This window comes from Megascapheus bottae, chromosome 2 (genome assembly GCF_031878675.1).
Source record: "Megascapheus bottae isolate mThoBot1 chromosome 2, mThoBot2.hap1, whole genome shotgun sequence".
NCBI lineage: Eukaryota > Metazoa > Chordata > Mammalia > Rodentia > Geomyidae > Megascapheus > Megascapheus bottae.
The window spans coordinates 85,485,783-85,511,547 of NC_143510.1; the positions used below are offsets into that span (position 1 = coordinate 85,485,783).

General features: G+C 43.7%; 1 protein-coding gene across 3 annotated transcripts in view; it reads left to right on the forward strand.

Moving 5' to 3' along the window:
• The window catches only part of Rfx4 (regulatory factor X4), a 129,692-nt gene that overhangs the window by 50,652 nt on the left and 53,275 nt on the right, over nt 1-25,765 (forward strand). For 2 of the 3 annotated variants that reach the window (XM_090328565.1, XM_090328566.1), the window contains exons 4-6: nt 792-915; nt 20,030-20,091; nt 24,112-24,325. In XM_090328565.1, coding sequence (XP_090184691.1) covers nt 792-915; nt 20,030-20,091; nt 24,112-24,325 — 400 coding nt within the window. Of the gene's footprint in view, nt 1-791; nt 916-20,029; nt 20,092-22,278; nt 22,457-24,111; nt 24,326-25,765 lie in introns of those variants that run through there. The other variant, XM_090328567.1, reaches the window with a different exon arrangement.

A 25,765-nucleotide genomic window follows, 5' to 3' on the forward strand; every position in this document is an offset into this window, starting at 1 on the left:
TTGCAAGACTTCTCATCTTAACCAATGTCTGGGCAGTGTGTACTATGCCTGTCATTCTAGCTATGTGGGAAGGTGAGATCAGCCATCACAGTTCCAGGCCAATGTAGGCAAAAAGTTCCTGAGACCCCTATCTCAACAGAAAAAAAATGGCTGTAATGATGCACAGCTGCCTCCCCAGATATGTCAGGGAATGTATATCAGGAGTTCATGGTCCAGGCTGGTCCAGGCAAAAAGTGAGACCTGCTGGGTGCTGGTGGCGCAGACCTGTAATCCTAGCTACTCAGGAGGCTGTGATCTACCGCTGGTTAAAGCCAGCTGGGGCAGGAGTGTCCCCCACACTCAAACACTGGAAGTGGATCAAAGTGACAGAGCTGCACCCTTGAGCAAAAGAACTCAGCGACAGCACGTAGGCCATGAGTTCAATCTCTACCACGAACAAAAGGGGGGAGGGCTTCTACAAGTAGATGTGTGATATGAAGCTTGGCTGAGCGGCTTGCCCCCAAGATCCTGTATAATTTTTGTAGTCTGGAGGAGCTGATTTAGCTACAACATGGCTAGAGCAAGCACAGCATGAGTAGAAGGACTGAGGGTCATAAGACGGGGTCATAGGCACACATGGACCTGTAACTGTGTATGCATGACCCTGGGTGGGTTTTTTTTGTCTTCCGGGGCCCCTGTTTCCCAGAGCCCAGGATCAGAAATCTTCTGAGGTTGCTATTCTGAGGCCTTCCCAGTTCCAAGGAGGACTAGAGGGTTGGCACTGTTTTACTCACTGGGATTTCTATGCCCAGGCTGGAGGAGAACTACGAGATCGCAGAGGGTGTCTGCATTCCTCGCAGCGCGCTCTATATGCACTACCTGGATTTCTGCGAGAAGAATGACACACAGCCTGTCAACGCTGCCAGCTTCGGAAAGGTGAGTCCAGCCCTGAGGGCCTGCATGGGCACTCACATGCACACACACACACACACACACACACACACACACACACACACACACACACAGCCTCAGCAGGCGATCCTGGCTGCACACACATACATACACAAGCACACACATAGATACACACAAAGCCTTAGCTGGCGGATCCTGCCCTCTCCATTTCACCCACTCCCTCTCCAATCTTTGATTCCTGTGAAGTTGGGGGACAAAGACATGGCTCAGTTCTTTGAGTGATAGCTAATGAGAGAAAGTGGCAGATACTTAGTTCTAGTCCCAGTCCTGGACCTAAAATAGAAAAGAAAAGAAAAAAAGAAATTATTTTTTTGAAATCACCTTAGTTTTGGTTTTAGAAACTACTGGAATAAATGATTTGGTAACTTTGCTGTCATATTTTACTGCAGAAATTTCAAATGACTCTAACAAAGCAATACGAACCCAAAATAATGCCAGAATACACATCAGTGCTTTGCTGGACAAACAATTCAGAAGCATGATACAGTGAGGAGATCACACTGAGGTTTCTTCTGTCTCTAACTGCAGTGGCATTTGGTCTCTGAGAGGCAGATACTCTTGCAATGTATTTAGTGTATAGCTATGAACCTGGCACAGGCAAATCACTTGGCTTTGTGCTGAGTAACCCCTTGAATCAACTGGAAAATGACGCTGGTCCATGACATTGGAGGTTTGGGGTCTTCAGCTTGAGTGGTTTGATTTATAATATCTCACAGTCTCTACTTTCCTATTATAGCTACCTTATGAAAAAATTATTTTCTACATTTAGGGATATGGGTAAAAAATAAAATCAGTACCTCTGACCATTGCTATTTAGTAGACCAAAGAAAATGGTTGGAAGATTCTTGTTTTAATCTCTTCTCCCTAGTACTGGAATTGAACACAGAGCCTTATACTTGCTAGGCAATTACTCTACCACTTGAGCTATACCCTCATCCTTTTTGGCATAAAGTTTGTTTTCCATACATGGTCTTGCACTGGGCTAACTTCAGACACTGAAATCTTCCTACCTTTACCTATCAAATAGCTGTGATTATGGCTGTAAACCACTATACTCAGCTTGTGTTTAAAATAGGGTCTCAAATCCTCCCATCTCCATCTCTTGAGTAGCTGGGATTACAGGTATGTAATATCACAGTTAGAATCCAGTACCTTCTCTCTGCTTCTCCCAAAACAGCCCCCCCAGGAAGCCTCGGGGATCCTAGTAGATTGAAGCCTATGGGAGGGGGGACAAGGACAGATGCCCCCTTGCAAATTATTCTTCAGGCTCCTGCCTCAGTGCAATGGATGTTTAATGTTCCTCAGCTAGTTCCCACAACTACTGCCAGCCCTTCTGCCCTCTGCCATCTCCTTTTTCTCCTCCTCCCTCTTCTCCTTCAGTATCCCCTAGACCCCACCACACCTTCCTCTCTTCTTGGAGCCTTGGTTTCTGCTGATGCCTTTGCTCATACAGATGTCTTGCTTTCCCCAGAGAGACTTTTTTTCTCCCAAACAGCTACATTACTTCACTAAGAAGAATTACTGTGCCAGCTGCTTCCAAAATAGTCATTTAACTAGTCATACAAATGCAGCACCATCTTTACAGCAAATGCCAGGAAATACTCAACTGCTACTATTAAAGGCAGAAGTATAAATGCACTTGGCAGCTGCCTCTGCCATCCGTTTTCAAATGCACTGGAGTTAGGACTGTCCTTCTAGCCTCAGAGGACAGGCCAGGTCTGCTGAGGGTTTCCACACTGAGCCTGTTGAATTGAAATCCCAGACACATTTGCCTGTCCTCAGGCTCCAGCCTGTGTCAGCTGCCTTCTCAAGAGAAAGGGGCTGGTTGTTCTGCGAAACCTTGGGTGAAATTGTGGACAAGCTTCCTTTGAGCAGAGCCATTGCACTTATGATTCATCCATGAACTTTTCACCCACTGCAAACAAGGTTCAATGTTTCAACTTAGCTTTTACAGGTGGGGGGAAGTACTGATCACAGTCTCTTCTCCAACTTGTAACTGGGCTGGAGGTGAGACAGGCAGTGCTGAGGCTGTCCCTGGGAGTGGTCTGGCTGAGTGGGACTGTTCTGGATAAAGTAGATGGCAGCAGTTACTTTGCCCCAAGTAAGAATCTGAAATGTCATTCCTCTTCCCACATCGGTGGCCAAGTTCAGCATCACTGGCTTCCAGTAAGGTGGTATTGACTGCGACCCGGAATTAATTTACGGAGTGAATTCTAACACTTCCAGCTGAACTGGCCTTATGCCTGCTTTTGTTGGTGGTTGCAGTAATAAAAGGTCACCCTGCTTGGAGCCACTGAATTTTTCTGAGCCCTTATTTCCTTATCCTTAGAATATCATCCAATTATTCCAGGAATAAAATGAGGCAGTGCTTATGAGAGCCTTGTTTGAACTTCAAAAATGATCTCCCCATACAAGAAATCACCATCACCTAAAATTGCCTCTACTCTCCGCCACCTCTTCTATTTCCTTATTGTGCCTGGCCTTTTTCTTTCTCTTCCCACATGTCATAGTAGGGCTTTGAACTCAGAGCCTTACTTGCTTACCTGGTGCTCTACCACTTGAGACATGTCTGCAGCCCAGCCTTTTGATGGTTATTTCAGAGATGGAGTCTTGTAGACTTTCTGCTCTGGCTAACTTTGAAGCTTGATTCACCAGATCTCAATCTATCAAGTAGTTAGGACTATAGGCATGAAGCACTGGTCCCCAGCTCCACGCTTGGGCTCTGTAGAATTCATCTTTACCTAAATACCTCGTGTGTGTGTGTGTGTGTGTGTGTGTGTGTGTGTGTGTGTGTAGGGGTACACAAATGTATTTATGTACCATACAAGGCAGCCATCTTTCTTCCATTGTTCTAGGTTTCTTGGATTGAGAAAAAATAAGATATATAAATGTCATAAATGCTGTATATATTATACATATATGCGATATATGTACATAAGCTCATTAAATATGAGCTTGTATCATAATATATACCTGCTGTATTTGGTCAGTCTTCATCCCTAGGATGGAGGCTTCACAAGGACTTGATTATTTATCAAGCATCCCCAATATCATCACAGTATCTGACATTGAATAAATCCTAAGACATATGTTCAAGGTTGAGTGATTTACGTTAATATTAATTTTACATGGGTCAACTTGTCAAGCCCTCACGAAAACAGTGTGAAATTGGCATTGTATCCATCTTTCAGTGATTATTTTCTACGTGAGGATGAACAGGATGAATTCACGATTTTGAAGTGCTCCCTTCAAAGTTCTCTGTCTGGCATCCTACTCTGCCCTCTGATGCTGGCGGAGGAAAACCTCACAGGATGATCTCTGCCCTCTGTCTTTTTTTTTTTTTTTGGTCAGTTGTGGGGCTTGAACTCTGGGTCTTGAGTTCTTCAGCTCAAGGCTACTGCCCTACCCCTTGAGCCACAGTGCCACATTGTTTTCTGGTGGTTAATTGGAGTTAAGGGTTTCACGAACTTTAGTACCCAGGCTGGCTTTGAACTGCGAGCCTCAGATTTCAGCCACCTGAGTAGCTAGAATTACAGGCCTGAGCCAGTGCACCCAGCAAATCTCCTCTGTCTTTTTTGGATAATTACAACTCATTCTCAGCTAAGCAGTTCAGTGCAGTTTCAAAGTTTGATCTGGGCCAGCCACCAGTGTGGCCCACGGCCTGTAATTCCAGCTACTCGAGAGGCTGAGATCTGAGGATGGAGATTTAAAGGCAGCCTGAGCAGGAAAGGTCTTGAGGAAAAGCTAAAGGACAGCACAGTCCCCAAATTCAAACCCTACTACCATCATTAAAAAAAAAAAAAAAGTTCAATTTCACATCTAAGTTGGGGCTTTTCTCTCTGTGCTTTAAAAGTTGCTCTGGAAAAGAGGGATGTAGTTGATTCTGTCTCCTTTTTGGGTTTCTTCAGGATTGGAAGTCAGATGAAGAGAAAGGGAAGTTAAAGGAAAGAGACCAAGACTCATGTGACCCACTGGGGCTCTTTGAGGGTTCCTGCCAGCAGTCATTGTCCTTTGCTGGGACCGCCACCGATTTGAAGGAACAGTTCGATCAGGCTTTCAAGGGGCACTGCCTCTCTTGGGCATGCTGTGCCGGCCCCCCAGGTGACAGCCATGTCACCCTGGACTTCATTCTTGCATTGGAGAATGTGGGCCTGCTCACTGCATGTGTGGGGTTACACTCTGACAGATGCTTAGAGGGACCCCAAATAAGTGAGGCTTGCACACAAAACAGGCTGAACTTGAAAAAATGGAAGCAGAAACTCACTTTGTTTCCTTCCAAGTTGGCTATTGCCCTTCCCTCTCCTCATGGCAGATCTGATACCATTTTGGATTTTGATGATGAAAATTAACATTTTGCCAATAGTTTATTAGACTGTCTTGACCGTTTGAAATTCGGTCTGGTCTCTTTTTTTGTCAGTCCTGGGCTTGGACTCAGGGCCTGGGCACTGTCCTTGGGTTTTCTCAAGGCTAACACTCTACCACTTGAGCCACAGCACCACTTCTGGCTTTTTTCTGTGTATGTGGTACCGAGGAATAAAATCCAGGTCTTTGTGCATGATAAGCAAGCACTCTACCACTAGGCCAAACTCCCAGCCCCTGTCTGGTCTTCTAATTCAAATCTAAACTCATCTGCCCTATCTGGGCTCAGGTCAGCCCATGTACAGCGTGGGGACTGAGGAAGAAGGGGCCGGGGGAGGGGAAAGCTGTGTTTTGCTCCCTCCAGTTTAATTCTGTTTTAGCCTGGGATTGGAAATTACATTATTTCTATTCTTTTAAATATGGTAAGTTGCAGTTTTCAGGCTAGAATGCAGTCTCTCTTGATGAATATATTATATGAGCTTGAGAAGAATGTGTTGTTGAATAAAATCTATAAATGTCAATTGCATTCAGAAGATTCATGGTATTCTTGCTGATTTTTTTCTGCCCCCAGATCTGTTGATTTCTGAAGGAGGAGTGTTGAAATCTCCAGTTGTGATGTCGATCTATAATTTTTCCTTGTAGTTCTATTAATTTTTACCTTGTATAATTTGGTCTGTTATGTGTTCTTGGAGAATTGACCACTTTATCATTGTGTATATGTTTTTGTGCATAATTTTCCTCCAAGTCCATCTGAAATAAATACAGCTACTCCTGCATTTAGTTAGCATGATATTCTGGGGTTTGAAGTGAGGGCATGGTACTTGCTAAGCAGGTGTTTTACTTCTTCAAATACAATGTTTTTGTAGAAAATGTATAGTCATATCTTGTTTTTGATTCATCCCATCAATCTCTATCTTAACTGATACAGTGAAGCACAGACACTAAAATGATTGTTATGCTTGAATCAATCGCTACCATATTTATTACTATTTTCTGTTTGTTATCTTTGTTATTTGTTTTTATTTTATTATATTGTTTTCTTTTTCTGCCCTTTATGGATGTAATTAAATGTTTTATATGATTGTTTTCCTTTCTTTCATTCTTTCTTTCTCTTTTTTGTCTCTTTCCCTTCCTTCCTTCCTTCTTTCCTTCCTTCCTTCCTTCCTTCCTTCCTTCCTTCCTTCCTTCCTTTCTTCCATCATTTTAGTGGTTGACTCAGAGTTTATAATATATAATTGCACATAGCCCCAGCCAACTTTCAAACAACACTATACCATTTTGCAAGTGGTATACTCTATAATAACTAATGCCTCAATTCTGTCTTGTGTCATAACTGTTGCTGGAAAATTCATTAATTCTTTTTTTTTTTTTTTTTGCAAGTCCTGGGCTTGAACTCAGGGCCTGGCAACTGTCTTTGGATACTTTTGCTCAAGGCTAGTGCTCTACCACTTGAGCCACAGCACCAGTTCCGGCTTTTTCTGTGTATGTGCTACTGAGGAATCAAACCTAGGGCTTCATGCATGCTAGGTGAGCATTCTACCACTAGGCTACACTCCCAGCTCCTGATTCTTATCATTACCCATATAGATTTCAATGGATTAAAAGGACTTAGAGATACGAGGGTGCAAACTTCTCATTTTCCAGATGACGAAAAGATCAGGAGAGGGTAAGTGGTTTCCCCAGCTCATGCATTTCTCTGTCATGCAGTGGGTAGCAGCAAGTTAGGAGGTAGACACACACCTATGAGAAGCAAAAAAACTTACAGGGACACTGGGTGACAGGTGTTCTATAGTTGTATGAATTTAGTTCATTAATAGTTTGCCTCTATTTCCAGTGGGGACTCAAAGTCACTGTGGGTGGCTCCTCTTTCAGTGTTTGACTCCTTCTTCCCTGCTGATACCTTGAGCACTGTATGTGTGGAAGCCAACTGTGTTTGAGGACCTAGATTTCAGCCATTGGAATAGACACAAGGATCATTAAAGTTCTCTCCTTAGACTGGACAGCTTCTTCCTCGATAGCCTCTCCAACCTGCCTACCTCTACCTCCTGCCCTAACTAAGGTATGTCACCTGAGATGTAACACAGAAGAAGAGGAAGTTTTCTGCAGGCCTCTTTAAGGATCTTCAGTGAAGATTCTTTTCTTCATTTTCAAATGGAAATCATTAAAGATACCATATTCCCCTCTATTTTAATATATTAGCCCTTTTTCTCACCTTTTTAGCATATTTCATAGAATAGCCATGTCAGAATATCTGATTTCACACCAGATTTCATATGCTGTTCATTAAGATTTTTTTTAATGTAGTGTTGTGTGAAAACTCTGGAGTTAAATTGTGTGGGTTTGAATCTCAGCTCTGTCACTTTCCAGCTTCATGAGCTTAGACAGCTAGCTCTGGGCCCCAGTTTCCTCATCTGTAAATGACAATCACGACAGGAACCACCCAAAGAATGGTTGCAGTGACAACTATAACAGCACTGCTTCACACAGGACCTGCTAAACCCAAACCTCCAATGGCTGTTAGTTATAATTAGGGACTTCAGTTTATTATAGCAACCTCTCGTGACTTTAGTACATCGTGTTTTTTAATCCATCATCACTAACAAATCAATGTTCCAACCCTTCTAAGTATTCTTTTTTTTTTCCTGTGAGCAATTTTGAGAACAATTGTTCTAAAAATGTCCTACATCATCCTCGCTGCCATCTTCACCCGCACCCTCTTATTATCGTCTGCAGAATGATTCCATTTTAACTTAACCTGCATCTTATGTAACTTACCTCCTAGCTAAATCAGTTTAAAATGACTGTCGTTGCTCCTGCACACGTGACACCGCATCCTGTCAGTCGAAGCACAATGCTGGGTAGATTTCTTGGAACAGCAAGCTTTCCACCATGCCTCCCTTCTCACTTCACTGTATCTTTCCAGCCCCGGAAATCTTCCTAGCATGGAATTCTTCATCCATGTGATTTGGAATTCTTTTTCTCTCTCATTTCAATTGACGGGGATTTCTTGTAGAAATCATGAAATTTCTCTTGGGGAATTTCCTATGGAGCCTGCAACATTCTCTTTCTCCATTCCCCCAGTGCCTGATGCCCAGGAAGGGTGACCCCTAACCACTGGAGTGGGATAGAGCTGGATCACTGAAGCACAGTGTTCTCTGACAAACACTTAGATGGAAGAGCTGAAGCAGCATGCTTCAAAGATCTCATTTATAAGGTTGGGCTTAATTATCTTTTCTTTGAAAAGGGGGCTAGATGTATTGTAAAAAAGAAAGGAAGGAAAGGAGGGAGGGCGAGAGAGAGGGAGGAAAAGAAGGAAGGAGAAGGAAGGGAAGGGAAAGAAAGGAGGTAGGTAGATTTGTTTCTGGAGCACATTATTATTGTTTTTTGAACTTACCCATTTTTTAAATTTATTTTTATTTTTTGCCAGTCCTGGGCTTTAGGTCAGGGCCTGAGCCCTGTCCTTGGACTTTCTCAAGGCTAGAGCTTCACCACTTGAGCCTCAGCACCACTTCCAGCTTTTTTTTTTCTATGCATGTGGTACCAAGGAATCGAACCCCGGTCTTTGTGCATGCTAGGCAAGCACTCTACCACTAGGCCAAACTCCCGGCCCCACCCATTTTTTTAAATTAAAGAATTTATTAGCATTGATTTTTACATCATATTTCAAATGACATATTTAACTAAGTATTCAAGAAGGGAATCTCTATATACCATCACTGGCACTTAGATTTTAGAACATAATTAAAATTAGGCTGAGGGTTTGTATGTCATAGATACATATTAATCTATGTAATAAAACATCATGTCTATAGTCATAGATTTTTATGTCTATGTAGTTGTGTTTATATTTCCGATACCATGTCTGGAGCACATTATTAATAAGAAGCTACAATATCTGATTATTAAATGAGCTCTTCATAGTATTTTATTTCTACTTTCTTCCCCTTTACTGATCCTTTCTTGAGAGGATTTGTACTTATTTCCTCACTCTGGACTTTTTTTTTTTTTTTTTGATGTGTGTAGTACTGGCATTTGATCTCAGAGCCTCACGCTTGCTAGGCAGGCACTTTACCACTGGGCTATGCCATTAGCCCTTTTGTGCTGTAGTTAGTTTTCAGATAGTAGCTGGTATTTTTATATGGGATAGCCCTCTGTGACCCTCATACTTAGATTACACCTAGCCATGAAATCTCTTTTTATATTTCCTATTTATTTATTTATTTTTGCCAGTCCTGGGCTTGAGCTCAGGACCTGAGCACTGTCCTTGACTTTCTCAAGGCTAGAGCTCTACCACTTGAGCCTCAGCACCACTTTTGGCTTTTTTCTACGTATGTGGTACCGAGGAATTGAACCCGGGTCTTCGTGCATGCTAGGCAAGCACTTTAACCACTAGGCCAAACTCCCGGCCCCCAAATCTCTTTTGAATCTTTTCTTATTCCTAACAAATCTTTGCCGAGTGAAGGTAGGCCTGAATTTGTGGAAACAACCAAAAGCTTGATGAATAAATTTGAAGCAGCTAAAACCATACGACGTGGGTCCTGATCAAAGCCCAGATGTAAAACAATTGTGGCTTCCTACATGGCTCCCAAGAGGAGACACATCAGGGAGTCCATGCACAAAGTCAACAGCTTGCTGGCTTCTAGGTGTGTTTGTCAGCCAGAAAAGGATGAAAGAAGCTGTAGGACCTGCAGGACCACTGGCCAGTCTGTGGATGTAAGCAGCCATCACCTTTGATCCTAGTTCTCAGGTGTAAAACCACCACCACTCTCTCCACCAGTGTGGTTGGGGTAAAACATAAATCCCAAGTCTAACACACATTAGTGCGCAGTGCCAGGTGAAGCTGAGGTATGTCAGTTCCTCTTCTCATTCCTGCCTTCCTCATCTTAGAGGAAAACCATTGTTCAGAGATATCATTTCAGGAAGGCTCGCCTACAACTCCTATTTCATTAAAATGAGACCAAACTGCATCTACAAAATGACTGGATGCCCTCTAGGCCTGCGAGTTTAGATAGGCAACCTCAACACTTTTCCACCAGCCCTCCTAAGCTCGTCCACTTCCACCCCCAGAACCCAGAGCCCCCAGCTCTGTCTGTCCTGGCTGAAAGAGAGAAGGGTGGGATTCACGAGTAATTAAAGGGAATTTGGAAGGTTGGGACGTTGCGGAATGTTAGATCGGTAGCTAGAACAGCATGGGGTGTTCTTTAGGCAGGCTTCATTGAATCCACACAAAAACAAGAAAGAGGGGCTGCCTGCCTGTCTGCTCATTTATCAAACAGCAAAGCTCAACTTTCACAGCTCCACAAAAGTGTTTTACTGTTTGCCGAGTCTTGCTCCAGAAATTAAAAGCTGAACGGCTTTTCGCAAAGCTGAACCGACCCTGTATTTGGAGACTCGAAACTAAATGGTGCCAGGCTTTCAGATTCGGACACCAGTTGCTTATTTGGTGAAAGGAGAGGAGAATAATTTGTAATTTGCAGCCTATAAGAAACACTTAAAAAAAAATAAAAAGAAAGCAAGCCAAACCCCCTTCCCGCAGGGTTTTGTTGAGCCTGTGAGAAGGAGGTGCCATCTGCAACAGCCCTTTCTTTGGTCCTAGTGGGAAAAGTCCTGACCTCAGCTGGGGCCAATGTGGTTAGAGCCAGGCTCTCTCCCAGCCCCCACCCCAGTTCTTACCAACTGGCCCCTCTGCTTATGGTCTTGCTCCATTTTATTTTATTCTTTTGAAAAGGAGGTAGGGAGGGTAAGACTTATCAAATATTTTTTAGCTTCAAGCATTTTCATAACCAGCATCAAATATGCTAATCCTGCTTGGAGAGAAAAAAAAAATTGCCACAAAAACCTGAAAGCTGGAATGAAGGAGGATTGTCAGACAAATCCATAAACACCAGAGTGTAGAGGCCAACTCTTGAGAGGAAAGAAATTGGGCTGGAAGAGGACAGTAAAGGGAGAGAGGTCAGGGAAAGGGAGAGGGCGGTGTAGACAAATGCAGACCCCTCCCTCCGACCTCCCTCTCCCCACTCCTCTGTCCCCTCCCGGCCAGGGCACTTCCACTGGGGCCCAGCTTTGTCCTGTTCCGCACTGATGAAGGCCCAGTGTCCCCATTCTGTGACTCTTCTGATCCTGCTATGAGCCTGGCAGATAACCTGAGTATGTTTTTTAAAGATGAAAAAATCAGGTGCTTAAGTGGGCAAAGAAAAAAAAATGCGTAAAAGGTCTTCTCAGCCTTTTCAGTTTAGCACATAAAACATGTGGAAATGCCCTTCTATACTTTTTTTTGGGGGGGGTGGATGATGGGCCTTGAACTCGGCCTGGGCACTGTCACTGAGCTCTTCAGCTCAAGGCACCCGCCCTACCCTCAAGCCAAGCCCCACTTCCTGTTTTCTAGAGGTTGATTGGAGATAAGAGTCTCAGGTCCTTTTGTGCCCAGGCTGGCTTTGAACCTTGATCTTCAGATCTCAGCCTCCTGAGTAGCTAGGATTACAGGTGTGAGCCACTGCGCCCAGCTTGCCCTCCTATACTTTATGGGAAGCCATTGGCAATAAAGTAGCAATAATCAAAACTTATTATGCACAAAGATATTGGCTTTAGTATTTTTTTAATAAATCAATACAATGACAACTTCATTGGCTGATAAGAGGAGTAGATTCATTCTTTCATGTATTGTCAGTGAATGAATGTACTTAGACACATTATTTCCTGTAGCAGTCTGTTGCCTGGTTTCCTTGCTTCCATCTTTGCCTGTATGGCCAATTCTCAACTCAGCAGTCAGACTGAACCTTTCGGGAGTAAGTCAGATCTTACCCAACTCCCTTCACGTCCCCTCAATTCTCATCTCGTGTTCAGTAAAAGCAGAAGGGCTTACAAAAGCCCATAAGGCCTCATCTGAGCCCCCCTCTGTTCCTGTCTCTGCCATCTAATCTCAACTCCTCGTGCTTTTCTGTGTCTATCTCTGTTTCAGTATTAGCCCTCTTTTCCTTCCTGAAACAAGTGAAACCAGCTCCCAACCCCAGGGCCTTTGCACTGGCTGTTTCTTTTCCTTATAACCTTCTTCCCCTAGACAGCCATCGTGTTCATTCCCGAGGTCATTACTCAAATGCCAAATTATCATGGAGCCTTCAAAACTCTAGACCACATAATACCCCCATCTCTGTATTCCCAAGTCTCTGATAAGTCAAGGAAAAGACAACCAATGTAAGACAATGACTTTTTCATTTACTACTTTTGGTCTCGTGTTGAGATATAAGTTTCTTGGACAGAAGACATTTCCCTTTTGTTCAGTGTCATATCCTCCAGGCCCCAACCAAATGCCCAATAAGTAGGAGGTTACAAAGCATTGCACCATTTTAAGCCAGGTACCATTATCCAACCCATATGGTTATTAAGATGTTAGCTTATCCAGTACAATGAAGAGTAGAAGAAAACATGGCCAGATATCTAGTATCTATAGAGTCTACTAGGCTAGGTAATGACTTTATAGAGAGCCAAGGAGACTACTGTTTTAAAGATGTGGCTCAGAAGTAGAGCACTCACCTAGCATGTGTGATGCCTTGAATTCAATCCCAGCACCATTTCTGTGGGGGTGGGGAGTTAGTGGAATGTCAGTGAGTGCTAAAAAAGTAGTGTTTAAAATATCCATTCTACGCTGGGCGCAGTGGCTCATACCTGTAATCCTAGCTACATAAGAGGCTGAGATCTGAGGATTGCGGTTCAAAGCCAGCCTGGTCACTAAAGACCATGAGACTCTTATCTCCAATTAACCACTAGAAAACCAGAAGTGGTGCTGTGGCTCAAGGGGTAGGGCAGTAGCCTTGAGCTGAAGAGCTCAAGGACAGGGCACAGACCCGGAGTTCAAGCCCCACCACAAAAAAAAAAAACAAAAAAAAAACGTTCTGAAGCATGCTCTCTGTGTGTGTGTGTGTGTGTGTGTGTGTGTGTGTGTGTGTGTGAGTTGATCCTGGGGCTTGAACTTAGGGCCTGGACATTGTCCCTGGGCTTCTTTTTGTTAAGGCTAGTTCTTTACCACTTGAGCCATAGCGCTACTTCTGACTTTTTGGTGATTAACGGAAGATACTACTGTCATGAACTCCTCTGCCCATACTGGCTTCAAACCTGTCCTCACATCTCTCTCCTAAGTAGCTAGGATTACAAGTGTGAACCACTGGCAACAATCTGGTTATTCTTCAACATTGTCAAGAAAGTATATTTTAAATGTCCCCATCAGAAAAAAAAATTGGTAAGAGTAATGAGACAATGCATATAATAATTAGCCCAATGTGTCTATTTTATAATATAAGCATGTCACATCATGGTACATATCATAAATATGTACCAGTTTAGAATATGGCCAATTAGAAACAAATTGATTTCTTTAGAAAAACTTCTGTGGACTCTGTTACTAACCAATTGACCCAGGGAAGATTTCTGGGATGCAGTAGGTACAAGCTGAGAGCCTCAGGATAAGAGAACATTAGATGGACTGTGGGTATGGAAAAGGGAAGCCAGACAATGAGGACAGGCTGTGGGAAAACCCACAAGGAAAGAACAAAATGAGATCTGGAGTTGGAGGCAGGTCATAGCGGGAGCTGTGTGGAATCAGGGCACGACGGCCATCCAGGTGTGAGTGCTGGGCTGGCAGAATTGGGTGGATGCAGGTAGAATCGAGGCACATTCAAGATGGAGGGAGGATGGAAGCTGGTCTCAGGCTGAGCCTATCCTGCTCAGGGAATCAGCGAAAGGTCCTGAAATGGCTTCTCACTGGGGGACTGGCCACTGAGGACAGAGCATAGGTGGAGGAGAGTGACAGGCAAAGGGCTCAGACACAAGGGCATTCAGAGCTGTGCAATTCCAGTATACCATTTGAGTGGAAGTAGGCTTGGTGTCAGGAAAGTTAGAGGAACGATAAAGCCCGGCATTGAGTTGGAGCTTCTGATGAAAAGGATTCTTTCTCTCTTGGATGCCAGAGTCCACTGAGCTGGCAGACAATCTGCATCATATATTTCAGCAAATCCATTTGGAGACCTCAATGATTCCAACACAACAATTTCTCTTCTTTTGTTTTGAGGTTCTGGGGATTGAACTCATGCATGCTTGGCAAGCACTCTACCACTAAGCTACATCTCCCGCCCCAACAGAATAACTTCTACTTAGTCTATCTATGTAAACAGAAGTATATAATGGACAGATTTCTGCATTTCTGGATGTAAGTAGACTCCAGAAAAGAGATGTGCTGCTGATGTGTCACCATCCTCTCCACTGCTTTCTGCTATCTGTAGCCCATAAGGAATAGTGAGAACCCAGCAGAGGTCACCAGAGTCTCCCCCCGAGAAAGCCAGAATAAGGGGAGCAGAAGAGAACTCCCCTGAATAGATGGGAACAAAGAATCTCTTCATTCTCAAATATACCTGATGACGGAGGATGGGAATGCAACCGAGGGAATCAAGGTCCTTCGCCTAGAAGCAGTTCTATTGCATTTGAATGTTGGCTCAGACACTCAGTTTTCATCACAAGTCTGCATCTTGTGAGCTTCATGGCTTTGTAGGCATAGGCTTAGCCTCTCTGAGTTTCAGTTCATTCATCTGCTCAAAGGAAAAAAGTGATGGAGGGAGCATCTTCCTGCTTCTGGAGGTTGTGAAAATCGCCTAAGATAATACATGTCAAGTGATGGATATGTGTTATACCCGAGCCAGGACTGGAACCTGAATAGCCTGATGTTAAAGCCCAGGTGCTTAGCCACTGTGTACTTCAGATTCACTGGGGAAACACAGGCAGAGAGCACAGAGCAAGTATACTGGGCACCAAAAAGGAATGGGGTGGAGGGAGGAACTTGGTGCTCCAGGCAGAAGGAAAAGCATATATGGTGGCAGGACCTTTCTGAAGCTAGTGTATGGAGAGTATCTGAGAGCAGTGGGATTTGAGGCTGGGAAGCAAAGTGCGAGTAGATCATAGAGGGCCTTGAGCCCCGCCTGAGAAGCCTGGACATAGTTCCCATAGCAAGAAGGAACCTGGCTGGAGTGGGAGCAGCAGGTACACATAAGCAGCTGCCCTAAAAGGGTCTGCACAGATGAATCCACAAGATTGGATCAAGTGGGTTAAGAAGACAGGGGTGGGGGGGGGGGGGTAGGGAGGGAGGATTTTTCTGTTGTGTTTGACTAACTCAACAAAATTGACAAACACACATTGTTTTGATACGCGTGCTTTTTTGTGGTTATTGTTGGTTGTGGGGCTTGAACTCAGAGCTAGCGATCTATCATTTTGAGCCCCAGTGCAACTTCCAGTTTTCTGGTGGTTAGTTGGAGATGAGTCTCAGAGGGACTTTTCAGCTTGGGCTGGCTTTGGACCCCAATCCTCAGATCTCAGCCTCCCTGAGTAGCTAGGATTAAAGTGTAAGTAAAAGCAGCAGGCAATGGAGAAAGCTGGAAAACAAATCGGTAAGTTCTAAGGACCCATGTCATGTCAGTACAGGACTTCACAAACATACTGATTATGCATCTAATTTGACTTCCAGAGGCTCATCCCCCTTTCCCAGTGGCACTGTGGCACATCCCGAGACACCAGCCCCCAGCACTGGTGTTGAAGGCTAGGCATGAGGGCTCGCCTGTTTGTTTTGTGGCTGTTGTGGGTTACCATTTGAATAAACACAGCACAGTTGCACAGTTCCTAAATCAAGTGATAATAAGACTTAGCAACCAAACACAACAACGCTGCTTTCTTTTATGATCTACCGATCTTCTTTGTAGGAAATGGGGTTGATTTGCTTTCAAAAGAGAAAAAAATAAAAACTAGCACTGTAACATTCTCGTGGATCTCTAGTGCTCCTTTCAGGTTTCTCTATAACTTCCTTTGTCAATGTGGGCTCGTTCTACTATGAAAATCCTTTTCTATTGGCATGCAAAGTGAGTTAGTACACAAATATTACATGTGATCCTTTTGGTTCTGCCCATGCAACTCTACAACTCTAGCAAATAGCCATTTTCATATTTACAGGCTTCCTTTTTATTTTAGGGCCAGTCCTGGGGCTTGAACTCAGGGCCTGGGTGCTGTTCCTAAGCTTTTTTTTTTGCTCAAGGCTACCACTAGTTAATTGGAGCTAAATAGTTTCACAGACCTTCTTGCTGGGCTGGCCTCAAACCTTGATTCTCAGTACTCAGCCTCCTGAGTAGCGAGGATTACACGTATGAGCCACCAGTGCCTGGCCCAGGTTTCCTATTTTTGTGCAAATATAAAGTACAATCCTAGCATAAACATAGTTGAAGGTCTACTTATATCACCTGCTAGTATATCAGGAGCTTTTTTCTTGTCATCATGTGGGTATTGTTCCTGTCATTTAAATGCTTACATGTCTGTGGAGTGTATACGTTACCATGTCATCAGCTCCCAGTCAATGTTAAACATTGATTTTTCTCTCTCATTAGTAGTTTCATGAGAACTTTATCTTATTTTAGAACTCTTATTTTAGACTGTTTCCCTGAAATTAGTCAATAAAAAGTTGGAGTTGCCAGGTACTGGTGGCTCACACCTGTAATCTTAGCTACTAAAGAGGCTGAGATCTGAGGACTGAGATTCAAAGCCAGCCCAGGCAGAAAAGTCCATGAGATTCTCATCTCTCACTAACTACCAAAAAGTCAGAAGAGGCACTGTGGCTCAAGTGGTAGAGTGCTAGCCTTGAACCAAAGAAGCTCAGGGACAGAGCCCAGACCCTGAGTTCAAGGCCCACAACTGTCAAAAACAAAACTCGAGTATTGTGTGACAGTGCTTTGGGGGAAGAATTGTAGAATTATATCAATAAAGGATACCCTGAGCCTTCTGAGTTTATAGCTTCCCTTACTATTGTGTCTATTGGTATAGGCGAATTTCTCAGAGCTAAACAGAGGGAAGGGCCTGTTTTTCCTAAGGATGCATTTATCTTCTCGATGCTGGGACTCTTGGAACTTTCATAGTATCTTCTTTCCTTGGGTGTTTAGGAAATGCAGATCCCAAATCACTTCTTAAAGCAAAGCAAAGACCATCAGGCTCCAACTTTTCTCTTGTCTGTGTTGTATGTTGTCTATCTGTACACAGGACAAGAGTCTGGTGACAAAGCACTGAGAGCTTTGGCCATCAGTGAAGGCAAACTGAAGGACAGAGTGTGTACAGATCACTGTTAGCCCTCAGACTTCAGCATCCACTTTCATTCAGGTCTCAGTGGTCTCCCGGGAAGTGAGGCTGTGGATCCTCATTGGGCAGGAGATGGTGTTAGAGGAGACGGAGGGCATATTGTCTACGAGGCTGGCATCTTTGTATATCTGAACAACTGTGGAATTGTTTTGTTCAACTTTATTACCATGAAATATTTGAGAAGCCCCTCGCCCTTTTTTTTTTAACTTCCCAAAGTGGTTTTATGGCTTTCCAGCAATGGATTCTCCAAACATCCTGTTCTCACCCATTTGGGGATGGGGCAGTGTGACCTGTCTATTCTCTGCATTGTCCATTCACTAATGTATTAAAACTGGCCATCTGCACACTGCCCTGTCCAGGTTCCTGATACCTTGTCATTCGTCTACATCTTTGTGTCCCACTGAGCCCATGCCTGGTTAGCTGAGAGCCACCATCACCTATCTCTCTGATTAGGGAGGAAGTACATAGCCTTCTCGATCCTCAGACATCACAGGAGCCAGCGAAGGCCAGAGGAGTTAGTTATGTCCAATTTCAAACAACAAGCAGGATCATGGTACCCGTTTGTTGAGTGAATAAGTAAGTCAATGCATGAGAGTACCGGTGGCTTGGATCAAGAGGTTTACCCAGAAAGTCCCCCAGGGTCTTGCTCTTGCAGTGGGATATCTGCCTCAGTATCTCTACCCAGGAAAGGAAATGTGCAGTCTCTCTCCCTCCCACCCTGCCAGGAAGGTAGCTCAGTGCTGATCTTACAGGGAGAGGATCAGAAAGAATTTACTCGAGTATAAAAAGAAGAGCCCGTTGGGCCATGCACAATGGTACACACTTGTAATTCCAGCTTTGGGAAGGCTGATGTAGAAAGATCTTATATGTTCAGGCCCAGCCTGGGATACTTAGCAAGACTTGTTTCATTAAAAACGGCAGCAGCAGCAGCAGCAACAGCAACAGCAACAAACCAGCCAGGTAGCCATGGCTCAAGCCTTGTAACCCTAGCTACTCAGGAGACCAAAAGCTGAGGATTGAAATTCAGAGCCAGTGCAGACAGAAAAGTACATGAGACTCTTCTCTCTAATACTTAGAAAAAGCCAGAAGTAGCTCTGTGGTAGAGCACTAGCCTTGAACACAATGAGGCACAGGGACAGTGACCAGGTCCTGACTTCAAGCCCCAGGACCAGCAAAATAAATAAACAAAACAAAAAACACCCAAGTGTCATGCCTCTAATCCTAGCTACTCAGATCTGAGGACCTCAGTTCAAAGTCAGTCCAGGCAGAAAAGTCTGTAAGACTATTATCTTCAATTAACCTCCCCCCCCCCACACACACACACATGCAGAAAAGAAAAAAGAAAAAAGAAAAAAAAAACCTGAAAGTGGAGCGGTGACTCAAGTGGTAGAGCACTATCCTTGAGCAAAAACCAAGGTCAAGCCCCAGAACTGCTACAAAAAAAAAAAAAAGCCCATAGGAACAGAAAAGAAAAAGGAAAAACCCTGAGGTAAAAGGAAAAATGAGAGTCACCAGAATAGTATGTAATAATGGATTAAAAAAACTGTTTGTTGAGTGTTTTCTAAGAACCAATCTCTGCAGCAAACTATTTACATATATTAATAAGATATGATACTGTAAGGTAAGGTTATAGTCCCATTTCAAAGATAAAATAGTTGAGTTGTCTGAATGTGAACTATGTGTTGTGCTCAAAAGCATTCCACCTAAGTGTCTGAACTTGGATCGAATCTCAGTAGTTGAACCTGAAAATTCTAACACTCAACCCCCCCCCACTACCCTGCCTCCCCACAAACACCAAAGAAAGCAGTCTCTTGGTAGCTTCCCACTCCAGGAGACAGCCCTGGGGTCTCCTCCAAGCTTCTTGCACCCTGTGTCCTCTGTACACAGGAAAGTGCAGTCTGTGTAGAGTGAACTCTGCCCATGAGCCTAGCCCCATGCAAGGTCCCGCCTCTCTCATACCATGCACCCAAGACAGAAGAAACCCAACCCAGCACTCAGGGAGAGAATGATCAAGTCTAAGTGATGAAGCAGGGGCAGGCGAGGGGAAGCAAGATGGGGGATTATACGCACTGCTAGGGCAGAGAGACCATGCCCCCAAATCCTGAAGTGGATTAAGAGAACAGTCCCTTCTGAGTGATACTGCAGTCCCTTTGGGGACTGGTGAGGAAGGCGGGAGGTTCACAGAGCCCTGGCACAGAGCTAGGGGAAGCAGGCTGTGGGGTTGGTGGGGGTGGGTCTAGGTGTGATGAGGGAACCATTGGAGAGTTCTAACGAATCAACAAGGGGCATGTTCTGGATCAGCTGATGCTTTGCTTGGTAGTAAGAAAGCCAGAAGCTCAGAGCAGCCAAATGAGACCCCCGGCCCTTCAAGATCAGAGCCACCATCAAGAGTCCCCCCCCACTTCCCCGATCACACACACACACCTGCTTTCCCAGTATCAGGGTCCCTACCTAAATGACAGTGTCCTGCAAAGTCATGGAATCAGATACCTTTTGCTTGCTTTCCCTTCTTCAGATTGCTATTTATAAAACTGGATTGGTAACCGATTCTTATGTTGACTTACAGATCATAAGACAACAGTTTCCTCAGCTAACCACCAGAAGACTCGGGACTCGAGGACAGTCAAAGTAAGCACTGGACAGCCTGTGACCTGTACAGCCTGCATCAACTGGGCCTGTAGGCAGACGGATCCCAGGCCATTCACCTTGAGCTCTGTCCCAGGCTTGATGGGAGGTTTGTGCCTAGAGGGAATGTGGAGGAGCTATATGACAGCTGGGTCCTCTTTCTCCGGACCCTTGTGAGCAAAACAGAACGTCCAGTAGCCTTTTGCCCAACTGCTTAATGAAATCTGATTTTGTGGGCCACCCTGCCTTCAAGGAGTTTTTTTTTTTCCTTGTTCCTTTAAAAAAAAAAATAACCCGAGCATCATTTCAAGGAGTACATTGTGGCTTCTTGGGCTATCTCCAAGTTGCTTGCACTGTGCTGCTGAGCAGACACTACTTCAGAAGTACCCAGGCAGTGAGAGGGCCAGTACTGGTCCCTGCATAGGAATTGCGCAGCAAAGTCCAACTTCACTTTTGTGGTAAACAGGGCTTCCCCTTTATTAGCTCATCAACCATCAAACCAACCAACCAACCAACCCGTGTTGGCTTTCTACTTTCTGTATATCAGGTTATAACTACTGGGACCATTCTAGCAAGTAAAAAACTAAAAAAAAAAAAATCAGTTTTCCAATAAAGGGTTGTAGTAGAAAATAAAAAGAGAAGAGAGTTGCAAAGACCTTCCTGAGGAGGCAAAGGCTACGTGCACGCCAGTCTCTGGTGTGCCTCAGAGATAAAGGAATTTCTATTTTATGTAGGTGTTATTACCATATGGATTTCTAGGGCTTGCCTCTAGGGATGTTTCAAACATAGCTGGATATTAATAGGTGTCTTGTGAAAATGGGGCGGTAGCTTTGAATATTTTGTGAGCATAAAGCTAAACAGCCTCTTTTTACTGCAAGACATCTATGTTTTGTTATGTTAATGTACACAGTGACTCCACTAGAGGGTGCCTTATTATACAGGGTTTCTAAACCTTTTGACCAAGTTGTACAGGTCAACATGTAGAAAACTAAAAACCACCATAAGAGACTTATAAATCTCTATATGGGTGTTCTGATAGCATGCCCATAATGTAACTTTGGGCAACAACCCAGCCCCAAACAATTCTGTGTGGTACATTTGTAAGATGAGTTTGGCTTTGAGAAAATTAGACAAAGAAAACAAGGGGGAAAACCTTTTTTTTAGTAAAGTTCTGAAAAGTGTGTGTGTGTGTGTGTGTGTGTGTGTGTGTGTGTGTGTGTGTGCGTGTGTGAAGCTATTGGGGCAAATGCCAAAAGAATTTCCAGAAAAAAAAATTTTGAACAAAGAACATTTTGGAATAGATTCATAATATTTTCTCATGACTAATCTTTAGAAGAAACTTCATTAATCTTTAAACACACACAAAAAAATCTTTTTGCATTTAAATGGAGGTCTCAACCTTGATAAAGTCTACCATCCTTGTTTGCTTGTAAGCAGAAGACTGGCAATTCCACATGGTGGTTGAATACATGAGTGACTGGATGGAAAGGATGAAAACAGAAATTTTTGAACCATTTATTGGTCTTTGAAGAATCAGTCTCTAATATATTACTATCACTTTTCTCAAAAATGGGTAGGACTAGCAGAGAGGAAAACAAACTCATTACATAAACTTGGAGAAAGATTGCTTTTGTTTGTGTGGGAGAGTTTGATGTTGACTTTTTTTTCTTTTTTTTCTTCTTCCTAAGCTATGGCTTGGAAAACAGGGCAATACCCTCTTTAAAATCTTGTGTGATCAGCTGTACCAAATCCTCTCCACCAGGACTTTCTGAGGTGGTTCACACCTTCAGCTAACCAAAAGGCAATGAGATCTAGACTCCAGCCTGCGACTTGGCCTTCAAGGAGAAACTCCTTCAGCAAATTTACCTTGGCAGAAAACAGTTCAGGGGTGGCTAGTGAAAGAGTGTTGACAAGCCTGGCAGCACAAAAATAGGAAAACTCAGAAGGGACCAGGGCAATAATTTGACTGTAATTGCCCATTTTAGCAACATTCACTGGCTAATCCAGAAGAAGTCTAGTCTGAATAAATTAGGACTTATTTGACCTTAAGAAGTTAGGGGACCTTTTTTTTTTCTTAAGCTAGGGAGGAGATGTGCCATAACTGTCTCCCCATCGGAATGGCATCTCCAGAGCCACCGGAACCAGCCCCTCCCCCCTCCCAAGGAGCACTGCTCAGATGGAAAGGCAGTTATGTGACAGTTGGGAAGTAGAAGGCCCAGACGGCAGATATAGCCCAACACAAAGAACTTTCTGATCACTGTATCAGGTGAAAGATGAACTGGACTGCCTTTGGAGGGCCTGAGTTCTTCATCCCAGGAGGCGTCCAGGTGGAGGCGAGCTGCCCACTGAGCAGCAACTTCACAGAATGGTATCCACAGTCAGGGGGCACATTCCTGAGAGGGAAGGAGATGGGGGTCCATCTTTTTCCCTTCATTGGAAAGCCTCTCCCAGGACTCAGAAATGCTTCCCTCATTTGCCTGATTTTGAAATGATCACTCTATCTCCGTGGGTGGTGAAAGCCGTTAATATACTCTGTAGAGTTCATCAAAGAGAGGGCTATTAATTTCATTTGTATTGCCATGGGGTGGGGAAAATCTACTCTGGACCTACTAAATTGGAATCTTGGGGTGGGGGGCCAAAGAGTGCAATATGTTCTGCAGGTGATTCTTATTGTTGGTAAAGTTGAGAACCACTGATTTTGTGGTTAAGAAGCATGTTAGAGGTTTGAATCCTGCCTCTGATACGTACTTACTGGGTGATCTTGGGTGTGTTATTTAAATTTTATAGGTTCTTGTTTTCTTGTCTGTAAGATGGGGTTAATAATGATTTGTCTTCATGGGGACTTGGTAAAATTAAATAGGATAATGTGTATGAAGCTCTTGGATCACAGATTTCAAATTGATGTGCCTCACAACTACCTGTGAGGTGGTTTAATGCTGATGCCATGGGGTCCCATTCTCCGAAGTTCTGAATCAGTAGCTCCTGAGAGGGGTCCTGGAATCCATGTTTATCAAGGTCCATAGGTAATTTTGACCTATGTTAGTGGCTTTGTAGCTGAACAGACCTATAGCCAAGACTGCTATTGTACTAAATTGCTTTAGGACCTAGAGCAAATCAGTTGAGCTTTTGCGCTTCTTCATTTGGTCATCTTCAGAAGTACTACCATACTCCCCATCTCCTAAGATTATTATTTTTAAATTATTATTACAAATTAATGCATACGAAAAATAGTTCTCGGCACATAGCAAGGACTCAATGGATTTTAGCTGATATCCCATGAAAGCATTGCTACTATTAAGACCATTTTGAGTTAATAAAATGTTGTGATCCTTTTTTTTTTTTTTTTTTGGTCAGTCATGGGGCTTGAACTCTGGGCCTGGACGTTGTCCCTGAGCTCTTCAGCTCAAGACTACTACTTGAACCACAATGCCACTTTCCGCTTTCTGATAGTTTTTTGGCGATAAAAGTTTCACAGACTTTTCATGCCCGAGCTGGCTTTGAACCATGCTCCTCTGATCTCAGCCTCCTGAGTAGCTAGGATTACAGGTAGCAATGCCGCGATCTTTGACCTTCAGTAATATGGTTCTAGGAGATGAACATTTGTTGACTAAGAAGATCATAGGCCATGGGGTTTTGTTGGTGATACGGTTGGCAGTCATAAATGCATCTCATCGGTGGTTATCCACTGAGTGCAGTTTCCTTGAGCTCACGCTTGGGAGACCCAGAGATCAAGTGCAAATGGAAATTCTTTTATATCCCTTCTTTGCAAAGTATTTGACTTAACGTTTTCTGTAGGAGGCAATTTTAAGTTATTTTTACTTTCCTGATTGATGGTTGGCAACCTAGAACTTTGGTTTAATTCTAAACTTGAGAGATATCAAGCCTTAGAGAAGAATTAACTCTTCTAGCCCCCCCAGGGAAGATGTGTCAGCTTCTCCTCAGGGACCACCACCTTAAAACACAGAAAACTCACGGAATAACGGTCCATGTGGACCCCTCTCTCTCCTTTTCTCTGTGGCCCAGGTACCATTACTATGGCATAGCAGTGAAGGAAAGCTCCCAATATTATGATGTGATGTATTCCAAGAAGGGAGCTGCCTGGGTGAGTGAGACGGGCAAGAAGGAAGTGAACAAGCAGACAGTGGCATATTCACCTCGGTCCAAGCTTGGAACGTTGCTACCAGAGTTTCCAAATGTCAAAGACCTAAATTTGCCAGCCAGTCTTCCTGAGGAGAAGGTAACCATGCCCAAACTGATTGCCCAGGGTGGGAGGGGATAGTTTTTCTCTCCTTCTCCCTCTCCTTCTCCCTTTCCCCTCCCTCTCCTCTCTCTCTCCCTTTCCCTCTCTGTCCCTCCTCCCTCTCTCCCCCACTGCTTCTCTCCTCTCACACACATTAAAAAACGCACACATGCACACACATGCTTCTTATTACAAAACAGCAACTTGAAAAGTATAAAGATGTAGAGAGCAATATTGTATCAGTTATTACTTTACAAGTTATAACATATGCACGTGCTGGAGTAACATGTTGGCAATAAGGTCGACTGGGAGTGAAGCGTTTGGGAGGGCCCTTGGGTTATCTGTACAACTTTTCTGTCAATCAAAAATGATTCTACAATATAAATTTGTCTGTCTCTATCCCATCTATCTCTCTATCTAGCTGTCATCTGTCTATTGACCTGCCTTATACCTGTCCTGGGCTATAGCACTATCTCATTTCACAAGGGATAAAACCCTCCCCTCTGGGTTGCTTTTTACACACAAAGTTTCTTTTTCCATGTGCCACAGGGGAAATTAGTCTCACCAATGAACAATACTTCAATAGCTAGGGTAAATCAGGTAGTTTCTTAATCCCAGGGCATTTGGGTCAAGTTAGCAGAGAAACAAACCCAAGGGAGCTTCCTTTAGAGTCACATAGCACTCTCCAGCACAGTACACTAACACATCTGGGCTTTCCACTGCCTATTGTGTGAATAACCTGCAGAATGACAGATAATTCCTGCTTTCAGGAAGCTTATAGCCACCTGGAGAGATGAGTTTTGTATAAACAAACTTGGGAGAAGTTTTAAAAATCCATGACTTCCGCTAACAGGAAGAAAATGAGCCTATGTCTACATCTAAGAAATTTTTTTCAGATTTTCTTTTTGGGTCAACAAACTTCCTACACTGTGGGGTGAGAATTCCTGGGTAAATGGAGGGACAAGAAATCGTTTTTCATATTCTTTGTTCTTTTTCTTTCTTCTTTCCTTTCTTACTCCTTTCACTCCCTCTCTGTCTCTCCCTCTCTCTGTATTTTCCTCCCTATCTCTCCTTCCTCTCTCCCTCCCTTCTTTTACTTCCTTTCTTTTTTTAGGGGGTACTAAACAGAAATCTAGAGAACTTCCAGATGTCCATGGTTTTTCGAGCAGAAGCATTTCTTGTTATAAATAACACTCTGAACTTTGAAGTTTTTAGTATCTTAGCCAGTTAGGGGGATTTAGCTTGCTCAGCCCTCCTAAGTTCTATATTGCCAGCTAACCTACTGGGTGCTGGACACACCGCATCACTCCTGCCACATTCCTTTCCTTGGAGCCCCCAGTCTTAGGGTGGAGTAAAGAGTAGGGGGTGTGATGCAGCCCATTGTGCCACCCCAACAGAGAATAAATAAGATACACATTGAGTTCCCAGGGCAGCTGT